The following is a 16,838-nucleotide window of genomic DNA, read 5'->3' as shown; positions in this document are numbered from 1 at the left end:
GAAGGGGAGGGGGCTGGTCAGGCTGGTACCTTGACACCTGGCCAGCTATCGGAGGAAGGGGAAGGGGAGGGGGCTGGTCAGGCTGGTACCTTGACACCTGGCCAGCTATCGGAGGAACTGGAAGGGGAGGGGGCTGGTCAGGCTGGTACCTTGACACCTGGCCAGCTATCGGAGGAAGTGGAAGGGGAGGGGGCTGGTCAGGCTGGTACCTTGACACCTGGCCAGCTATCGGAGGAACTGGAAGGGGAGGGGGCTGGTCAGGCTGGTACCTTGACCCCTAGCCGGCTATCGGAGGAAGTGGATGGGGAGGGGGCTGGTCAGGCTGGTACCTTGACCCCTAGCCGGCTATCGGAGGAAGTGGAAAGGGAGGGGGCTGGTCAGGCTGGTACCTTGACACCTGGCCAGCTATCGGAGGAACTGGAAGGGGAGGGGGCTGGTCAGTCTGGTACCTTGACCCCTAGCCGGCTATCGGAGGAAGTGGAAGGGGAGGGGGCTGGTCAGGCTGGTACCTTGACACCTGGCCAGCTATCGGAGGAATGGAAGGGGAGAGGGCTGGTCAGTCTGGTACCTTGACCCCTAGCCGGCTATCGGAGGAACTGGAAGGGGAGGGGGCTGGTCAGGCTGGTACCTTGACACCTGGCCAGCTATCGGAGGAACTGGAAGGGGAGGGGGCTGGTCAGTCTGGTACCTTGACACCTGGCCAGCTATCGGAGGAAGTGGAAGGGGAGGGGGCTGGTCAGGCTGGTACCTTGACACCTGGCCAGCTATCGGAGGAACTGGAAGGGGAGGGGGCTGGTCAGTCTGGTACCTTGACACCTGGCCAGCTATCGGAGGAACTGGAAGGGGAGGGGGCTGGTCAGTCTGGTACCTTGACCCCTAGCCGGCTATTGGAGGAACTGGAAGGGGAGGGGCTGGTCAGGCTGGTACCTTGACCCCTAGCCGGCTATCGGAGGAGGGGGGGTCCAACCTACTCCTGCCTCAGGGTTTATCCAAGCACCGGCCAGCTGAGGCCTGACACTGGATTCAGTTTTCAACACACGCACCGGCTTGTTTGAAAGGCAAAAGTATCCGCAGAGAAAGCAGGGGTGATCTCTGCCGGCACCCTCCCCTGGGGCAGGTTCCAAGGGACAGTCGGCCTGTACCTCCCGTTCTCAATAGGTGCAAAGTGTAGGGAGAAAAGTACCCAGGGATTGTGAAAATGCAATTCAAAAAAATCCCCCCCAACACCGGCCAGGGCCGAGCTGAAAATGACCTTCAGAATGACTGAAGGTGAAACAAGCTGCACGCTGAAAAGTAACTACGTGTGTTTGTTTTTTAAAATGAATTAATCGCAAAAGCAGGGGGGGTTACGCGTGCTGAGCCTATTTTACATAGGCCCGGCGATGCGCGCAAGCCCCGGGATGCGTGTAAGTCCCAGGGCTTAAAAAATGGGCGGGGCGGTCCTGGGGCGGGGGCGTGCCCGGAGGCAGGCGTAAATAAGAAAACAAAGGTAGGGGGAGGATTTAGGTAGGGCTAGGGCGTGGTTTAGATAGGGGAAGGGAGGGGAAGGTGCGGGGGGGGGGGGGCAGAAGGAAAGTTATTTCGGAGGCCGCTCCGATTTCGGAGCGCCTCAGAGGGAACGGGGAAAGCCATCAGGGCTCCCCTTGGGCTCGGCGCGCGCAAGGGGGTGCACAGGTGTGCACCCCCTTGCGCGCGCTGACCCCGGATTTTATAACATGCGCGTGGCTGCACGCGCATGTTATAAAATTGGGCGTAGATTTGTGCGCGCCAGGTTGCGCGCACAAATCTACGCCTGCGCATAATTCTTAAAATCCGGCCCTTTGTGCGTGAGCTCTAAGCGATTTACATAATAACATAAATAATGATTAACACATAAAATTAACATAAAAAAACAATAAGGATCAGCGGTAGACAATCCAAAAGTGGAGGGAAAATATCTGTGCACCCAGGCCCTACCCCAAGAGTTTCCAGGTAGCAAAACTGAGTCTGAAAATTACGTCAAACAAAATACAACACGAGTGTCAGCTTTTATAAAATACTAGCAAAAAATGCCCATTGTTGCTCAGGTAGTCTGCTCTATAACAGCCTGTGTGTGTGTATGTGCACCTGTGTGCCTGAGCCTGTGCATGTGTGTGTGTGTGTGTGTGTGTGTGTGTGTGAGGCGGCCTGTGCCTGGTGTGTCTCTGGATGTGTGTGTGTGAGTGCCTCTGTGTGAGTTTAGGGGGGTCTGTGCCTGTGTATGTGTGAGTGAGCCTATGCCTGTGTGTGTGTGTGTGTTTCGGGGGGGGGGCTGTGTATATGTGCCTGTACTTGTGGGTGTGCATGGGTGTCTGCCTGTGCTGTGTGACTGTGTGCTTATCTATGCCTGTGTGTTCATCTGTGTGTATATATGCATGTGTGTGTGTGTGTGTGTGTGTCTGCCTGTGTCTGTGTTTGGGTGGGTCCTGTGTATGTGTGCCTGTACTTGTGGGTGTGCATTGGGTATCTGCCTGTTCTGTGTGTCTGTGTATGTGTCTGCCTGCATATCTATGCCCGTGTGGGCACTTGTGTCTATATATGCATATGTCTGTGTGCCTGTGTGTGTGTGTTCGTGTGCATGACAGTACTTTGTCACGCACACAAACACACACACATCCTTAACCAATAAGCCTTGATACTGTTGATGCAACTCAATCATTGCTCTCTGCTTCAAATGCAGTGGGAAAAGGGGAATTGGATTCGTTCAGCAACCGAGACCCCAACTTTTACGGTCTGGGGAAACAAATAAGCATGGGGGTAACTTGCTGACGTGGCGGTTACTACCCGTAACCAATAAGGCTGATACTTTGATGCAACTCAAACATTGCTCTCTGCTTCAACAGCAGAGAATAACAGGGAATTGGATGCAACAGCAATCAATGAGGGCCCTGACTTTTATGGTCTGGGAAACAGAGAAGCATGGGGCAACCTACACGGCACAGCAGGCACTACCATAAGCTTACTGGGCAGAGTGGATGGACCATTTGGTCCTTTTCTGCCGTCATTTCTATGTTTCTATGAAAACAGAGCAGATCGTCTTTGCACCGTACACTTTCTGCTGCTCCAGGCGCCACCTGGTGGCCACAGGCAGCCACGACAATGTAACCAACCAACTGCCCGACTGACCCCAGCCTTTCATATAGATAGATAGAAAGATAGATATCAGACAACATCCAATCATACTGCCTAAACTTAATCCCTAGCTCACTAACAAGGCTTAGCAGCAGGACCTTTTGGCCTTCAAATGTCCTCGGTGTTGGGACTAGAGAGCTGCTTTGTGACGCCCTGTCAAAGGGGGACTTTCAGCAGATGTTGTAACTTCAGTCTCCAAGTTCTCAATTACAATAGACTTAGGGTTGCTCAGGAGATTCAAATGTTGTAGTACGAACACTTCTGTCTTACCCATGTTTAAAACTAGCTTATTATGAGTAAGCCACTGTCTAATCGTGGATATGCAGCAGGATACCAATTTAGAAGTGACATCCTATGAATTATCTGCCTGGATATAAAACTGTATATCATCAGCATATATTTATTTATTTATTTATTTATTTACTGTGTATATGTGCCTGTACTTGTGGGTGTGCATGGGTGTCTGCCTGTGCTGTGTGTTCGATTTTACATATCACATCGGTTTACATTTAAACAAAATTTGCTGGGGATTTGCAGGGGATTGTTAACAAGGGATATAAAAAAAACATGGGGAATGGCTAACACTACGGGATGCACAAAGGGATGCACAAAGGTGAGTGCCCCTTTGTCGTGCCCCTTCAGCGCGCGACGCCTGGTGTTATGGCGCCGTTTAATGTCCGTCACAGTCCTCAGTGACATCAGAGGGGGCGGGTCTCCCAATCATTATAGTTGGTATCCTACAACAAGTCCAGCTATGAGATAATAAATTGGTGCCATATAGATATTATATAGTAGTGTTGATAATGCTGAGCCTTGCAGGTCATCAACAGCTGCCAAGCGGAAGAACTCAAGGCAGATTTAGTCTGTTGCTTTCTGTCCGATAGATATGAGCAGAACCAGTGCAGAACAGTATCTGCTATTCCACAATCTAACGATCAATCGTATCAAAGGCCAATGAAATATCAAGCATAATCAAGACATTGTTGTTACGAGCATCCAACCCTCTTCTCAAAGAGACAACAAGAGACAATAAAAGTATCTCACTTTTGAGAGATTCCCTAAAGACAAATTGTAGATGGTCTAAAACTGAGTTATCTTCCATGAAATTTGAGGGCTGAGTAATTACAACCAATTCCATTATCTTGGAAAGAAAGGAGAACGATGAGATAGGTCTATAGTTCATTAGGTCACTAGGATTGACAATTGGTTTCTTCAGGAGAGGTTGCACAGAAGCTTTTTTAATACGCATGGTATATGACCCTCTTGTAGTGAAAGATTGATCAATGTATTTAAGGGGTCCACTAAACTATCCTTAACAGCTTTTAAGGTCACAACACTGCAAGGCTTTTAGATACAATAGGCTCCATTTATAAAAGAGATCACATGAGCAACTTCACTTTCGGAAACCATCTCAAAACTTGTCCAGTGGACTTCATTGTTGTCAGAAAGAACAGCAAACCATCAAGGCACCAAAGATAACAAGCGAAACTATTTTCGCAGTTTAGGTTGAAATACCGATCATAAATTGTTTGCAATCAATAGACATCATGGCAATTGCTGGTAAGCAATTCTAAAGAACTCCCTGGAGTTGTTCTCCACTGCACGAAGTCTTGAGTAAAAAGATGTTTCAGCATCATCTGTCTAAAAATTGCCAATGATGATTTATAAGAATTTAGGGTGTCAGTAAATCTAACCTGTCAATGATGTTACCGCTTAGGTAGGACACCCCTTAGGGCTAACAGCTCTGGCGAAAGTCAGAAATGCTTTTTCCTCTACTGATATTTATATGCTTTCCACAGAGCAACTTTAGCCAAGCTGTTAGCTAAAGTCATATCCCAGACTACAACCGCCATTTCCTTATTAGTTGGTTTATAATTCTCTAGTTCAGATGAAAGTGCAACATTAAACCGGTGCATATCAATATGCCCTCTTTTCTCATATATAGCATTCAAAGTGCCGGAAGGTGAAAGCAGGCGTAAATGGGGATAAGTGAATGAAATCAGCGTATGATCTGACCATGGCACAGCTGTAATTGCAATGTTAAATGAGTGGCAACCAACTATAGACTCATTCACAAAGCCCAGTCCAATGTGTGCTCAGTAAAGGGAATGGAACAGCTCCCCTATGAGGAAAGACTAAAGAGGTTATGATAGAGGTGTTTAAGATCATGAGAGGTCTAGAACGGGTAGATGTGACTTGGTTATTTTCACTTTCGAATAATAGAAGGACTAGGGGGCATTCCATGAAGTTAGCAAGTAGCACATTTAAAACTAATTGGAGAAAGTTCTTTTTCACTCAACGCACAATAAAGCTCTGGAATTTGTTGCCAGAGGATGTGGTTAGTGCAGTTAGTGTAGCTGGGTTCAAAAAAGGTTTGGATAAGTTCTTGGATGAGAAGTCCATTACCTGCTATTAATCAAGTTTACTTAGGGAATAGCCACTGCTATTAATTGCATCAGTAGCATGGGATCTTCTTAGTGTTTGGGTAATTGCCAGGTTCTTGTGGCCTGGTTTTGGCCTCTGTTGGAAACAGGATGCTGGGCTTGATGGACCCTTGGTCTGACCCAGCATGGCATGTTCTTATATTTGTGTGTAGGTTGAGAGATCAGCTGCTTCCACCCCAGCAATGCCATACTGTCCAGGAAACATTCACAGTCAACAGATAATGGATGAAATTGCCAACAATCGCATTATTTAAAATAACCTTTGATCGCAGATACTACTCAAAGAAAGGTGAGCTGTCGCTGGTGCGGGGGGGGGGGGGGGGGACAGGTAAGTTAAGCAGATGCTAAATTCTTTTGTAAATAAAGCTAACATCTGATGGGAAAGTCCTTTGCCTAGATTTCCATGTGAAGGTTTCCAAGTATCTTCGTACGCGACTAAAAGAGCCCCTCCTCGGCCTTTGAGACTGAGACATAGCCAGAGAAACATAAAGGGTTCACTATGGTTATGTCAGAGCCTAAAAGCCACGTCTCAGTTATACAAAGAAAATCAGGTGATTCCGTAGCAAGTAAACCGGAAAGAACGGAAATGTTTTTCCTAATTGCTTAGCCATTGACTAATAACATTTTTAAACCAGACATTTTTTGAGCAGCCAAATATTGAACAGCAGGCATCCATTAAAACGAAAAGGCTGCTCCCCCCCTCTCCAAAACGTCTCCATTGGCAGCCAGCACAGGAGCTTAGACAGGCATCCTGCTGCCACTCTCACCTTCCCCTGCGCTGGCCAAGTAACTGGGAGCTCTAAGCACACAGGGGTTCAACGGGGATGTCACGCTTTCCCACTTTGGTTATTACTCCTTGTTATTTATATTCTGCCTTTTGTGACACTTCCACGCAGATTATATTCAAGCACCGGAGATACTGCCCTCTCCCCAGGCAATAGAAGGTGAAATGAATTGCCCAAGGTCACAAGGAATTTGGTTTCCCCCTGGTTCACAGCCCGCTGCTCAAACCACTAGGCTACTCCTCCACTCCACTTTGGGCTGATTTCCAGGTCTGAGGAGAACGGGGCACGACCTCCTTGAAACATGCCTTGTTTAACTTTCAGTGTGCTGCAGTGCTGCCTCAACGTGCCAGAAGTGCTTTGCCAAAGAAGCAGCGTCTGCATTCACGCGCCACCGTGCAGCGTGCGAGCAGAGCTGTGCGTCGGGGTGGACTGCCAGACCCACAGGCGAGGGACTAAGGCAGAAGGAGATAACATTATTGGACAGTGTTCAACTGGTTTGGGCTGAAAATACTTGGTGAAGTTGTTGGACTGCACTGCGCTATTTTCCTCTGTAAGTAAAGGCCTTGGGGTTCCACCAACTCATGTCCGACTGCGCCTTGAACAGGAGAGGGAAGCGTCTTCCACGCCGGCGAGCCCTCAGTTCACAGTACCAAATTACTGAGATTTGCTTAGAAGTGAAAATTTGCATAAACCAGGAGGCATTTGAATGCAGCCACTTAAACCAGGGCCACACGATAACCAAACAATGTTGCGTTTTCAATAAATGGCAGTTGAATGATTTGGAAGCCCTTTTACTAGTGCGCTCGCTGTATAGTGCACACCTGCTTAGAGCCTGAGCAGAAGACAATGTTCCTTTGTGATTGACGTTCCCAAGTCCCATCATCATCTCGTGATTTGGCAGAAGCAGGGAGCTGATCACGTTGTGCCCCGCTGACATGATGGATCTGGACACATCTTGGAAAAACCTGGAACATCTGGAGGAACGCCCCGGAGATTCATGGTGTGACCCCCATCAAAAATGTGAAAGGAAAAGTACAGGTGCTCTCTGCTCTAGAGGATTTGTTTAGTAAAAAGAAGCTCCTATGTGAGAGGGGGCCAAAATCTGCCCCTTACTAACAGTGATGACCCCTTAATGGCAGATGAAATTTAATGTGGATAAGTGCAAGGTGATGCATATAGGGAAAAATAACTCTTGCTGTAGTTACACGATGTTAGGTTCCATATTAGGAGCTACCACCCAAGAAAGAGATCTAGGCGTCATAGTGGATAACACATTGAAATCGTCGGTTCAGTGTGCTGCGGCAGTCAAAAAAGCAAACAGAATGTTGGGAATTATTAGAAAGGGAATGGTGAATAAAACAGAAAATGTCATAATGCCTCTGTATCGCTCCTTGGTGAGACCGCACCTTGAATACTGTGTACAATTCTGGTCGCCGCATCTCAAAAAAGATATAATTGCGATGGAGAAGGTACAGAGAAGGGCAACCAAAATGATAAGGGGAATAGAACAGCTCCCCTGTGAAGAAAGGCTAAAGAGGTTAGGGCTGTTCAGCTTAGAGAAGAGACAGCTGAGGGGGGATATGATAGAGGTCTTTAAGATTATGAGAGGTCTTGAATGAGTAGATGTGAATCGGTTATTTACACTTTCGAATAATAGAAGGACTAGGGGGCATTCCATGAAGTTAGCAAGTAGCAGATTTAAGACTAATCGGAGAAAATTCTTTTTCACTCAACGCACAATAAAGCTCTGGAATTTGTTGCCAGAGGATGTGGTTAGTGCAGTTAGTGTAGCTGGGTTCAAAAAAGGTTTGGATAAGTTCTTGGAGGAGAAGTCCATTACCTGTTATTAATCAAGTTTACTTAGGGAATAGCACTGCTATTAATTGCATCAGTAGCATGGGATCTTCTTGGTGTTTGGGTAATTGTCAGGTTCTTGTGGCCCGGTTTGGCCTCTGTTGGAAACAGGATGCTGGGCTTGAAGGACCCTTGGTCTGACCCAGCATGGCAATTTCTTATGTTCTTATGTGCTAATGATATGGCCTCAGCGGCCTCAGCAGATCTGTCTGCCAGCAATGTGTGTTAGAGGTCTCAAGAGAGCCTGCCCCTATGTGTGAGGCCAGTGTAGTGTTAGTGTGGGAGAGAGGTGACCTGGAATTCCAGAGGTTTTTGGAAGACGTGTTCCTGAAGAAAGATCAGAAGAGCTCCATAAAGAAAGGGACCCCTGAGAAGCTGCTGAATGAGTGCCCTGGGAGGTTTCAGAGAAAAAGCAGGCCTGGCTGGGAAAATCCAGAGCTGCTGACTAAGCAAGAAAGTCAGACAGAGGCTCTAGAGAGGGAAGGAAAGGAGAAGCGAGGAAAATCTATCCCCAAAAGGTACTGGGAGGGTCCAGGGTGGAAGGGTACGTCTGGGCTGCTGCTCTCCTCTTCAGCTCCTACAGAGAGAGCCCTGTGTTGCTTCCCCCCCCCCCCTGCATTTCCCACCAGCTCAGCTATCACTCAGAGGGCTTGGCCTCGCCCTCCTGCTGAGGTCACCAGCACAGGAGTTCAAGAGCTGGCAGAGGACGCCAGAGGCACCGTGTGCCGGTCTTGCTCATGCTCTGTCACGCGCACGAAGGAGCACAACAAAGCACGAAGGAGCAAACAAAGCTCCTTCCTACGCAATGAGAAAGCAAGGAGTCCATAACGCAGCAAAGGGTGACGCCTTTGACCTGTGAGGATTCTCCAAAGTCTATTTCAGTAGTGCAAGGCTATGGAAGGGATGGAAAGCTTTCGTGTTGTCACAGAAGTGGTCTATGTAGGCGGCCATCTTGGCTAACTCCACTTACCTGATCCTATGATTTAGTTCCTCAAAAAATGGCCAAGCGATTAGGGGGGAAAAAAAATCCCTTTTTTTCCAATTTACCTGCTGCTGAATCACTTGATTTTCTTTGTATAACTGTTGGGGAATGTACCGACAACACCCTCATTCTACCTTAAGGAGCCCGGTTCAAGGTTGTAACCCAGTCTTCCTTAAGACAGAATGCCGCAAGAGATTTTGGGTGAAGGGAGGGTCCCTTCAGCCTACCATAAGAACCCAGGCCTAGAAAGGCTTGGGGGGGGGGGGCCAGGGAGCTGGTAGGACCTCGCGATACACCCAGACCGTGGACGTTTACCTGTTAGTTGTGCCTGATGCAAGCTGAGCTACTATTTTGATTCTCCTGTCTTTGAAGCGCTGTAAAAAAAATAAATATCTGCACCATAGCAAAGCTGGTCCAGTCTTATTGTATTCCTGAACTATTCCTGCGACTGCAGCGGGTCAGGATCCACTGCAGTAACAGAGACACGGCTTCTAGAGTCTAAATCTGCATGTACTAAACTTTCCAGTGATTAGAGTGATATCACCTATTGAGTTATTTAAAATATATTTAAAAGAAATACTAAAGCTTCCAGAGGCGGCTCTTCCAGTTTGTACAAAAGCTTACTACCTCCCAGGAGCGATAACACAGGCCGAGAGAGAAGAATTACCATCGTTGGATATATCCCAAGTATTGGAACTCTCGATAGAAACTGAAATAAAGGAAAGGAAATCAATGCTAATATCTTTTGCGTTCATATCTGAGCGCAATCACGTTTTGAAATTGTTTTTGCGAAATAGACAAGCTCTATTTTATGGAGCAAAGATATGGGTGTATCCTGATCTTACTAGATCAACACAGCTACGCAGGAAGGAATTCCTTGCCTTAAAAGAAAGGGTCACAAGTATGGGGGCCCGTTTTGTATTAAAATTTCCCTGTAAAGGCTGTGTTAGGTATCAAAGTAATAATTATGTCTTCTTTAACCCTAAACAACTGCGAGATTTCTTGGTGGGACATCCTAATATTACTCCAGAAGTGTAATTGGCAAAAGGAAAAATGGGTACCTGCCTATCATTTTCCTAGTATTCTTTTATTGCAATTTATTTGCTCCTTTTGTTTCTACTTGCCCCCAAATTTCCTATATTAAGGTATAATTTCCTTTGTTGCATATTGTATGCTTTAAAATGAAGAAGGTGTGTAACCTTGTTGTCCTATTATGTTACCGTATTTTCTTTGTGTTTATTTCATATATTGTATGTGAAAAAATTTGAGAAATAAAAAATTAAAAAAAAAAAAAAAAACAAAAAAAAAAAAACCAACTCGTGTTCCTCTGGCTACATCCACAGCGCCTTCTTTCCTAGCTTTAGCTCAGAGACGTTTCAGTATTTCCAGATCTCTGCCCTCATACTGCCTCTTTAGCCAGTAATAATTACACAATTTATACAGGATCGGGCCAGAGTAGGCAAAGAATGATTCCCTTAAACTTCGGAAAATGATGACAAAACCGCAAGACAGCTTTCTGGTTGCAGGACGTGTCTCGATGAGGCACTCATACCCGATTTCTATGATAACAGACTTCAGTCCCCAATCAATAGTTAGAATAAATCAGAAACGAGAAAGCCATTAAAACATTTGACTTGGCGAGGCTTTTGAAAAGATAAAAAGAGAGCCTTATGTTTTAACCTGCTTTGAACAGCAGATGGCGCTGAAACCGGCACCGAGGTTTCCTTGCTCTTCCTCCATCTGTCACACAAATATTACAGAGATTACTCAGAGCGCATTCCTACCACCTGGCCAGGCAATGGAATCTGGCTTTCTCTGCCCACGAGATGCAGGAAATACCACAGCTCCCCACCCCACACACACACACCACCCTCCTCCACCCTCTCAACTGTTACTGGATTGCTCCAGTTTTGTAAGGTGCAAATGTCAGCAAGCCAGAGCGTCCCCTATTATTCAGACAGGGCTCTGCAGGAAACCCCCTGTGCTCCAGCGACTGGCACCCCTGAAACGGTGCACAGCGTTGGTAGGTCCAGCAAACGGAGTTAGCATCTCCAGGGAATTCAGGCAGGATGGATGGGATCCGGGGGGAGGGGAGGGAACTGTAAAAGTAGGTATAGTTTAGAAATATGTTATAGGTGAATTTACTGAGAATCAGGGAAGGAGAGGTGCAAACAGGCAGGAGAAGAGTTTCGAGCCTGGGGGCAGAGGCTGGGATGAAGCCTCTGTGACCTATCTAGCGCTCCCTCTGGTGACGCATCACTTACAGCAGATATCAGGGTCTCTCCAGGCGATCAGGACGCCTTTCCTGGCACAGGCCGTGGCATAGGTGGACACTGCAGAGCACAGGCACTCCCTGCCATCCGTGCAGGAGCAAACGTCATAGCGGCAGTTCTTTACGTACGGGGAAGGATTGACCTCCTGGTGGCACGGCTGAAATTTAGGCGACATCAGAAGGGAGCAGGCGTCTTCGGCATAGCGGGCTAAAAACGAGAACAGACACACAGCGATGCTAGAGAGGCTCACGCAGAACAATTGAAAATGCTACGTAAAGGTTTTTTTGGGTGTTTCTGATTAAGAATTTGGGAGGCGCTGCGTTCCACCGGGTCATTTCTCAACGGGTGGAGTGGTGTAACGTTGCCTTCGCAGACCACAATGGCAGCAGGCTGGAATCGGCCAATAGCAACACAGCCCCAGATGTCCGTACTACTGAGGACCAGTGTTCCCTCAAATTTTTGAAAGATTGTATGCGCATACACTTTCTGCTCGTGCAACCTTTTAGAAGCCAGGTTCAAATTTGCGCGCTACGAGCAAGTACTGCTGGGATTTCTTGTGCGCGCTATGTTGTGCTGTGTGGGCGCGCGCATGTGCACCGCTTAGGGGGTGAACAGTGCTGAGGTTGTATCAGAACAGATAAATGTCTGCGCCTTGAGTGGTTCTTTAAACGCAGTGCTAAGGTTGCGTGCTGCACGGGTGCCTGGGTTTCCCTTTCACATTGCGCGGCACGCAGCGATATCGCGGCATAGGGTAAGGGATGCCTCTCTATTGGTTAATGTCTCAACGGAGGTACAAATGACTCTGCGGATGGTGCTGTTGCCTGGGGGGGGGGGGCAGGGGGTCAATATCTCCTTTCTTTGCTCTCAGGAAGAGTGTCAAGTTCAGGAAACTGGAAGGCCCTGTTCTGGAGGGGGAGCGAGGGGAATTGAACTTCTGAATTCTTTGCAGAGGCTAAGGTTGCAGGAGGCAATAGTCAAAACCACTCGCCTTGGTGCAAACTCCATGGAGTTTCTTCCAATAAATCCAAGCAAAAGTCCTCACAGGCCTTTGCTTCGATTGCTGCCCCCGGAAAAATGACCAGCAAGGTTGAATAATCAAACCTACAGGTGTCGTTCCTCCCTGCATCCCCGGGAACGCCTGCAGAGTCCGAGTGCAGTTAAATAACTCGGCTACGTTCACCCAGGGGCAGATCGGACCACGTTGAAAGCCCCCGCTTCAGCAGGGGGGTGGGCAGTTCAAAGCCCCAGCTTGGCTCAGAACGGGCCTGAAAGATCCCAGCCCAGACAGATGTTCCTACCTCGCTTGGGGTTGAGGTTACAAGGGTCAGCATCCTGTTTCACCAGGTCAGCACAATCTCCAGTTAGCTTCCAGGAGTTCCCAAAATCTTCCACCAGGGCTTCCACCAGCCCGGAGGGGGTGAGGAAGTCATCGCCCTGGTTGCCATTGTAGTTCCCACACAAGCCACAGGTTGCGCCGGCGTAGAGGGGAGACACCTAGGAAAAAAAAAGGCATCAGATAGCCGGATATTAGAGAGGTCGCAGGCAGTCAGCGGTGGGATTTCTAGCAGCAGAGTTGTTGATATTTTAAAGCAGAGGTTAAATGTCACCGAACAGGTTTGAAACCTCACTCCCAGGGGTGTAGAGGAGCAATATTATCGGTTCCTGCAATACTAACATGCGCTGTATCAGAGCGTGAGGCAGCGGGGCCCCCTGGGGTGAGGCCACCAGCGAGCCACAGCGGAGCTATGATCCCACACCGGCCAGCTGGAAGGGGACTTCAGCCCCCACAAACCCACAGGTCGCCGTTTAGCCTGGCACAGGTTCTGCAAGGAAGGAAGGGAGAGAAGTGGAAAGCAGTGAGAGGGGGAGGGAAGAGATAAGAGAGGTGGGGGAACAGTGAGAAAGGATGGGAGAAGAGGAGAGGAGCCAGAAAGATGAGGAGAGAGGAAGAGGAAGGAGTTAGAGAGAAAGTGGGGAGGGGAGGAAGAGGAGAGGAGAGAAGCAGGAAGCAGAGAAAGCATGGAAAGAGAGCAGGGAGGAGAGCGAGAGGAAGGAGGAAAGGAGGAGAGAGGGTGAGCTAGGAAGAGGAAGAGCGGCAGGGAACTGGGAGCGAGGCTGGGAGCCAGCTGCCTGCACCTTGCAAAAGAAACCTGTAACTCAATATTTTGTACTTGATAGGAAATGAAGAAAGTCATTCATTATTTGTCTTTTCTTACTAGCTTTTTCATTCAACTTTACAGATTATTTTTCCATTTGGTGTTAATGCTCTTCATAAGGCACACAAGTTATTTCACCTAAGTTAAAAAGAAATCAAGCTGAGCAAATTCCTTCTCCTATTGCTCTATGCCAGCCTGCAGGCCATGCTAGGAGACGCAAAAGAAAATTGGTTCTTACCTGATCATTTTCGTCCCTGTAGTACCACGGATCAGTCCAGACTCCTGGGTTTTGTGCCCCCTCTAGCAGATGGAGAGAAGTTTACAAACCAAAACTCCGCCTATATCTAGGCTGGTGCCACCTACAGTCTGGCAGTCTTACTTAATGTCAAAGCAGAAAAATTCAACCAAACATCTCTAACTAACCATATAACGACATAAACACTAACACTGACACCGGCCCAATAAACCCCCGCAGCTGGGAAGAGAACCTGTGTCATCGATAACAGGAAAATACAGAGAAGCATTCTGACGAAAAAAACAGAACGGAAACACACACACACACACAGTACGGCCTCTCCCGTTGTCAACAGTATGACTGGGCGGGACTCTGGACTGATCCGTGGTACTAAAGGAATGAAAATTATCAGGTAAGAATCAATGTTCTTTTCCCTGCACGTACCCAGATCAGTCCAGACTCCTGGGATGTACCAGAGCTTACCTTACTTGGGATGGGATCCGGAGAAACCCACTCTGAGCACTCCTTCTCCAAATCCCGCATGTCCTGGAGCCTTGACATCCAGACGATAATGCCTGGCAAACGTATGCAAGGACTTCCATGTGGCCGCCCTACAAATCTCCTCCGAAGAGATACGGTGACATTCTTGTATACATTTGTAAATTGTATATACATTCTTGTATATTCTTGTAAATTGTATATAATTTCACCATGTGTAAATTTAAAGTGTAAATTGCATTTAATTTTTACCATGTAAACAACTACTCCCTGCTCACTGGCACGGCTCTTCAGTTAGAAATCGTTAATCTATCCCTTTTTTCTAACAGCCCTGTTTGACATTCCTTGTTGTAATGTAACTTTCGCTTTCAGTGTTAATTGATTTACCCCCGAGTTCATTGTAAACCGGTACGATAAGACTTGGTCTTGAGCATCGGTATATTAAAAGAATTTAAATAAATAAATAAATTCTGCCCAGGATGCGGCCTATGAGGGAGTAGAATGAGCCCGAAGACCCAATGGTAGAGACTGTCCCTCTACTAGATACGCTGAACTTATGGTCTCCTTCAACCAACGAGCAATCGTAGTCTTAGAAGCTGCATTACCTCTCCTCGGGCCACTCCAAAGGACAAATAGATGGTCGGAGACCCGAAACGCATTGGTGACCTCCAAATAGCGCAACAACGCTCGCCTCACATCCAACTTTTGGAGCTCCTTAGCCAATGGATCCGAGCCGTCCAAGTCCAAAAACGATGGCAGTTCTTCTGATTTACATGAAAGGACGAAACCACCTTGGGCAGAAAGGAGGGAACCGTGCGAAGCGACTTTTGCGAAATTCGCAAAAAAGGCTCCTGGCAAGACAGAGCCTGAAGCTCAGAAATCCGCCGCGCTGAAACAATAGCCACTAAAAACACCACCTTCAACGTTAAATCCTTCAAGGTGACCTTACGAATAGGCTCAAAGGGAGCGCCACACAACGCCTTGAGAACCACATTCAAATTCCAAAACAGACATGGCTGTCGAAACGGAGGACGTAAATGCTTCGCTCCCCTAAGGAAATGCACCACATCCGGATGAGTCGCCAACGACGACCCCTGAATCCGACCACATAAAGAACCCAGTGCCGCTACTTGTACCCGCAACGAACTACACGAAAGCCCCGTAGCCAAGCCGTCCTGTAGAAAATGTAATATATCCCACATGGCCGCACAAGTAGGAACCATGTCACGGATAAGACACCAGGATTCAAATACCTTCCAGACCCGCATATACGATAACAATGTAGATAATTTCCATGAACACAGCAGAGTAGTTACCACCACATCTGAATATCCCTTGGATTTTAACCTTTGCCTCTCAAAAGCCATGCCGCTAGACAAAAGCGATCGACATAGTGCAGAAGATCCGGCACATACGGGAAGCGAATGGGTTCCTCCACCGCCAGATTCAGCAGATCCGTGAACCACAGATGATGTGGCCATTCGGGGGCGACTAGCACCACATCCGCCGGGTGCGACTCTATGCGCCTTACACCCTGCTGATGAGTGGCCATGGAGGAAACACATAAAGTAGTACATCCATCAGCCACGGCAGTGCTAGAGCGTCCACTCCCTCTGCTGCATTCTCCCTGTGTCGGGCGAAGAAAAGAGGAGCTTTCGTATTCTTGAAGGTTGCCATCAGGTCAAAGGCGGGGGTTCCCCACCTGGTACAAATGAGATGATATGCGTCTTCCACGAGCTCCCACTCTCTGAGGTCCAGCCGATTGCGACTGAGAAAATCTGCATGAATATTCTCGACCCTGGCAATGTGAGAGGCCGCTAATCTGCTCAGATGTTTCTCCGCCCATGCTATTAAGAGCCGGGCTTCGACCGTGACTGAGTGACTCTTGGTTCCCCCCTGACGATTGAAATAAGCTACCGTGGTCGTGTTGTCTGAGAGAACCCTGATGACCTGCCCATGAACTAGTGGAAGAAAAGCCTGTAGAGCCAGCCGAACCGCTCTGGTCTCCAGCTGATTGATGGACCAAGATGCCTCCTGCGGGGACCATTGACCCTGCACCGACTTCCGTAGGCATACCGCTCCCCAGCCATATAGACTGGCGTCCATAGAGACCACCGTCCAGGATGGAATTTCCAGTGGTACTCCGCGACTCAAGTTGCTCGGACACAACCACCAGTCCATGCTGTCCCGCACTGCCTGGGTCAGCGGCAACGGTAGATGAAATTCTTCCGAGACTGGGTTCCAGCGGGAGAGCAACGCAGACTGCAATGGACGCATATGAGCGAAAGCCCAGGGAACGAATTCCAGTGTGGAAGTCATTGACCCCATCACCTGTAAATAGTCCCAGACTATCGGTACCTGTTTGGATAACAATCTTCGAACTTGTGCCTGTAATTTGAACATTCGCTCCTGTGTCAGGGACACCGTTCCCCGATGAGTGTCAAACAACGCTCCCAAAAAC

The 16,838-nt window shown here is 48.1% G+C and overlaps 1 protein-coding gene across 3 annotated transcripts in view; it reads right to left on the bottom strand.

The window, feature by feature from the left end:
* The window catches only part of VWF (von Willebrand factor), a 259,921-nt gene that overhangs the window by 192,239 nt on the left and 50,844 nt on the right, over positions 1–16,838 (bottom strand). For all 3 annotated transcript variants that reach the window (XM_029597268.1, XM_029597267.1, XM_029597266.1), the window contains exons 14-15: positions 12,787–12,982; positions 11,480–11,695 (exon numbers count right to left, since the gene is read on the bottom strand). In XM_029597268.1, coding sequence (XP_029453128.1) covers positions 11,480–11,695; positions 12,787–12,982 — 412 coding nt within the window. The remainder of the gene's footprint in view (positions 1–11,479; positions 11,696–12,786; positions 12,983–16,838) is intronic.

Source organism: Rhinatrema bivittatum, chromosome 4, assembly GCF_901001135.1.
Source record: "Rhinatrema bivittatum chromosome 4, aRhiBiv1.1, whole genome shotgun sequence".
Taxonomy (NCBI): Eukaryota; Metazoa; Chordata; class Amphibia; order Gymnophiona; family Rhinatrematidae; genus Rhinatrema; species Rhinatrema bivittatum.
Note: the sequence above shows the minus strand (reverse complement) of the source record. Positions and strands in the feature narration are given on the sequence as shown.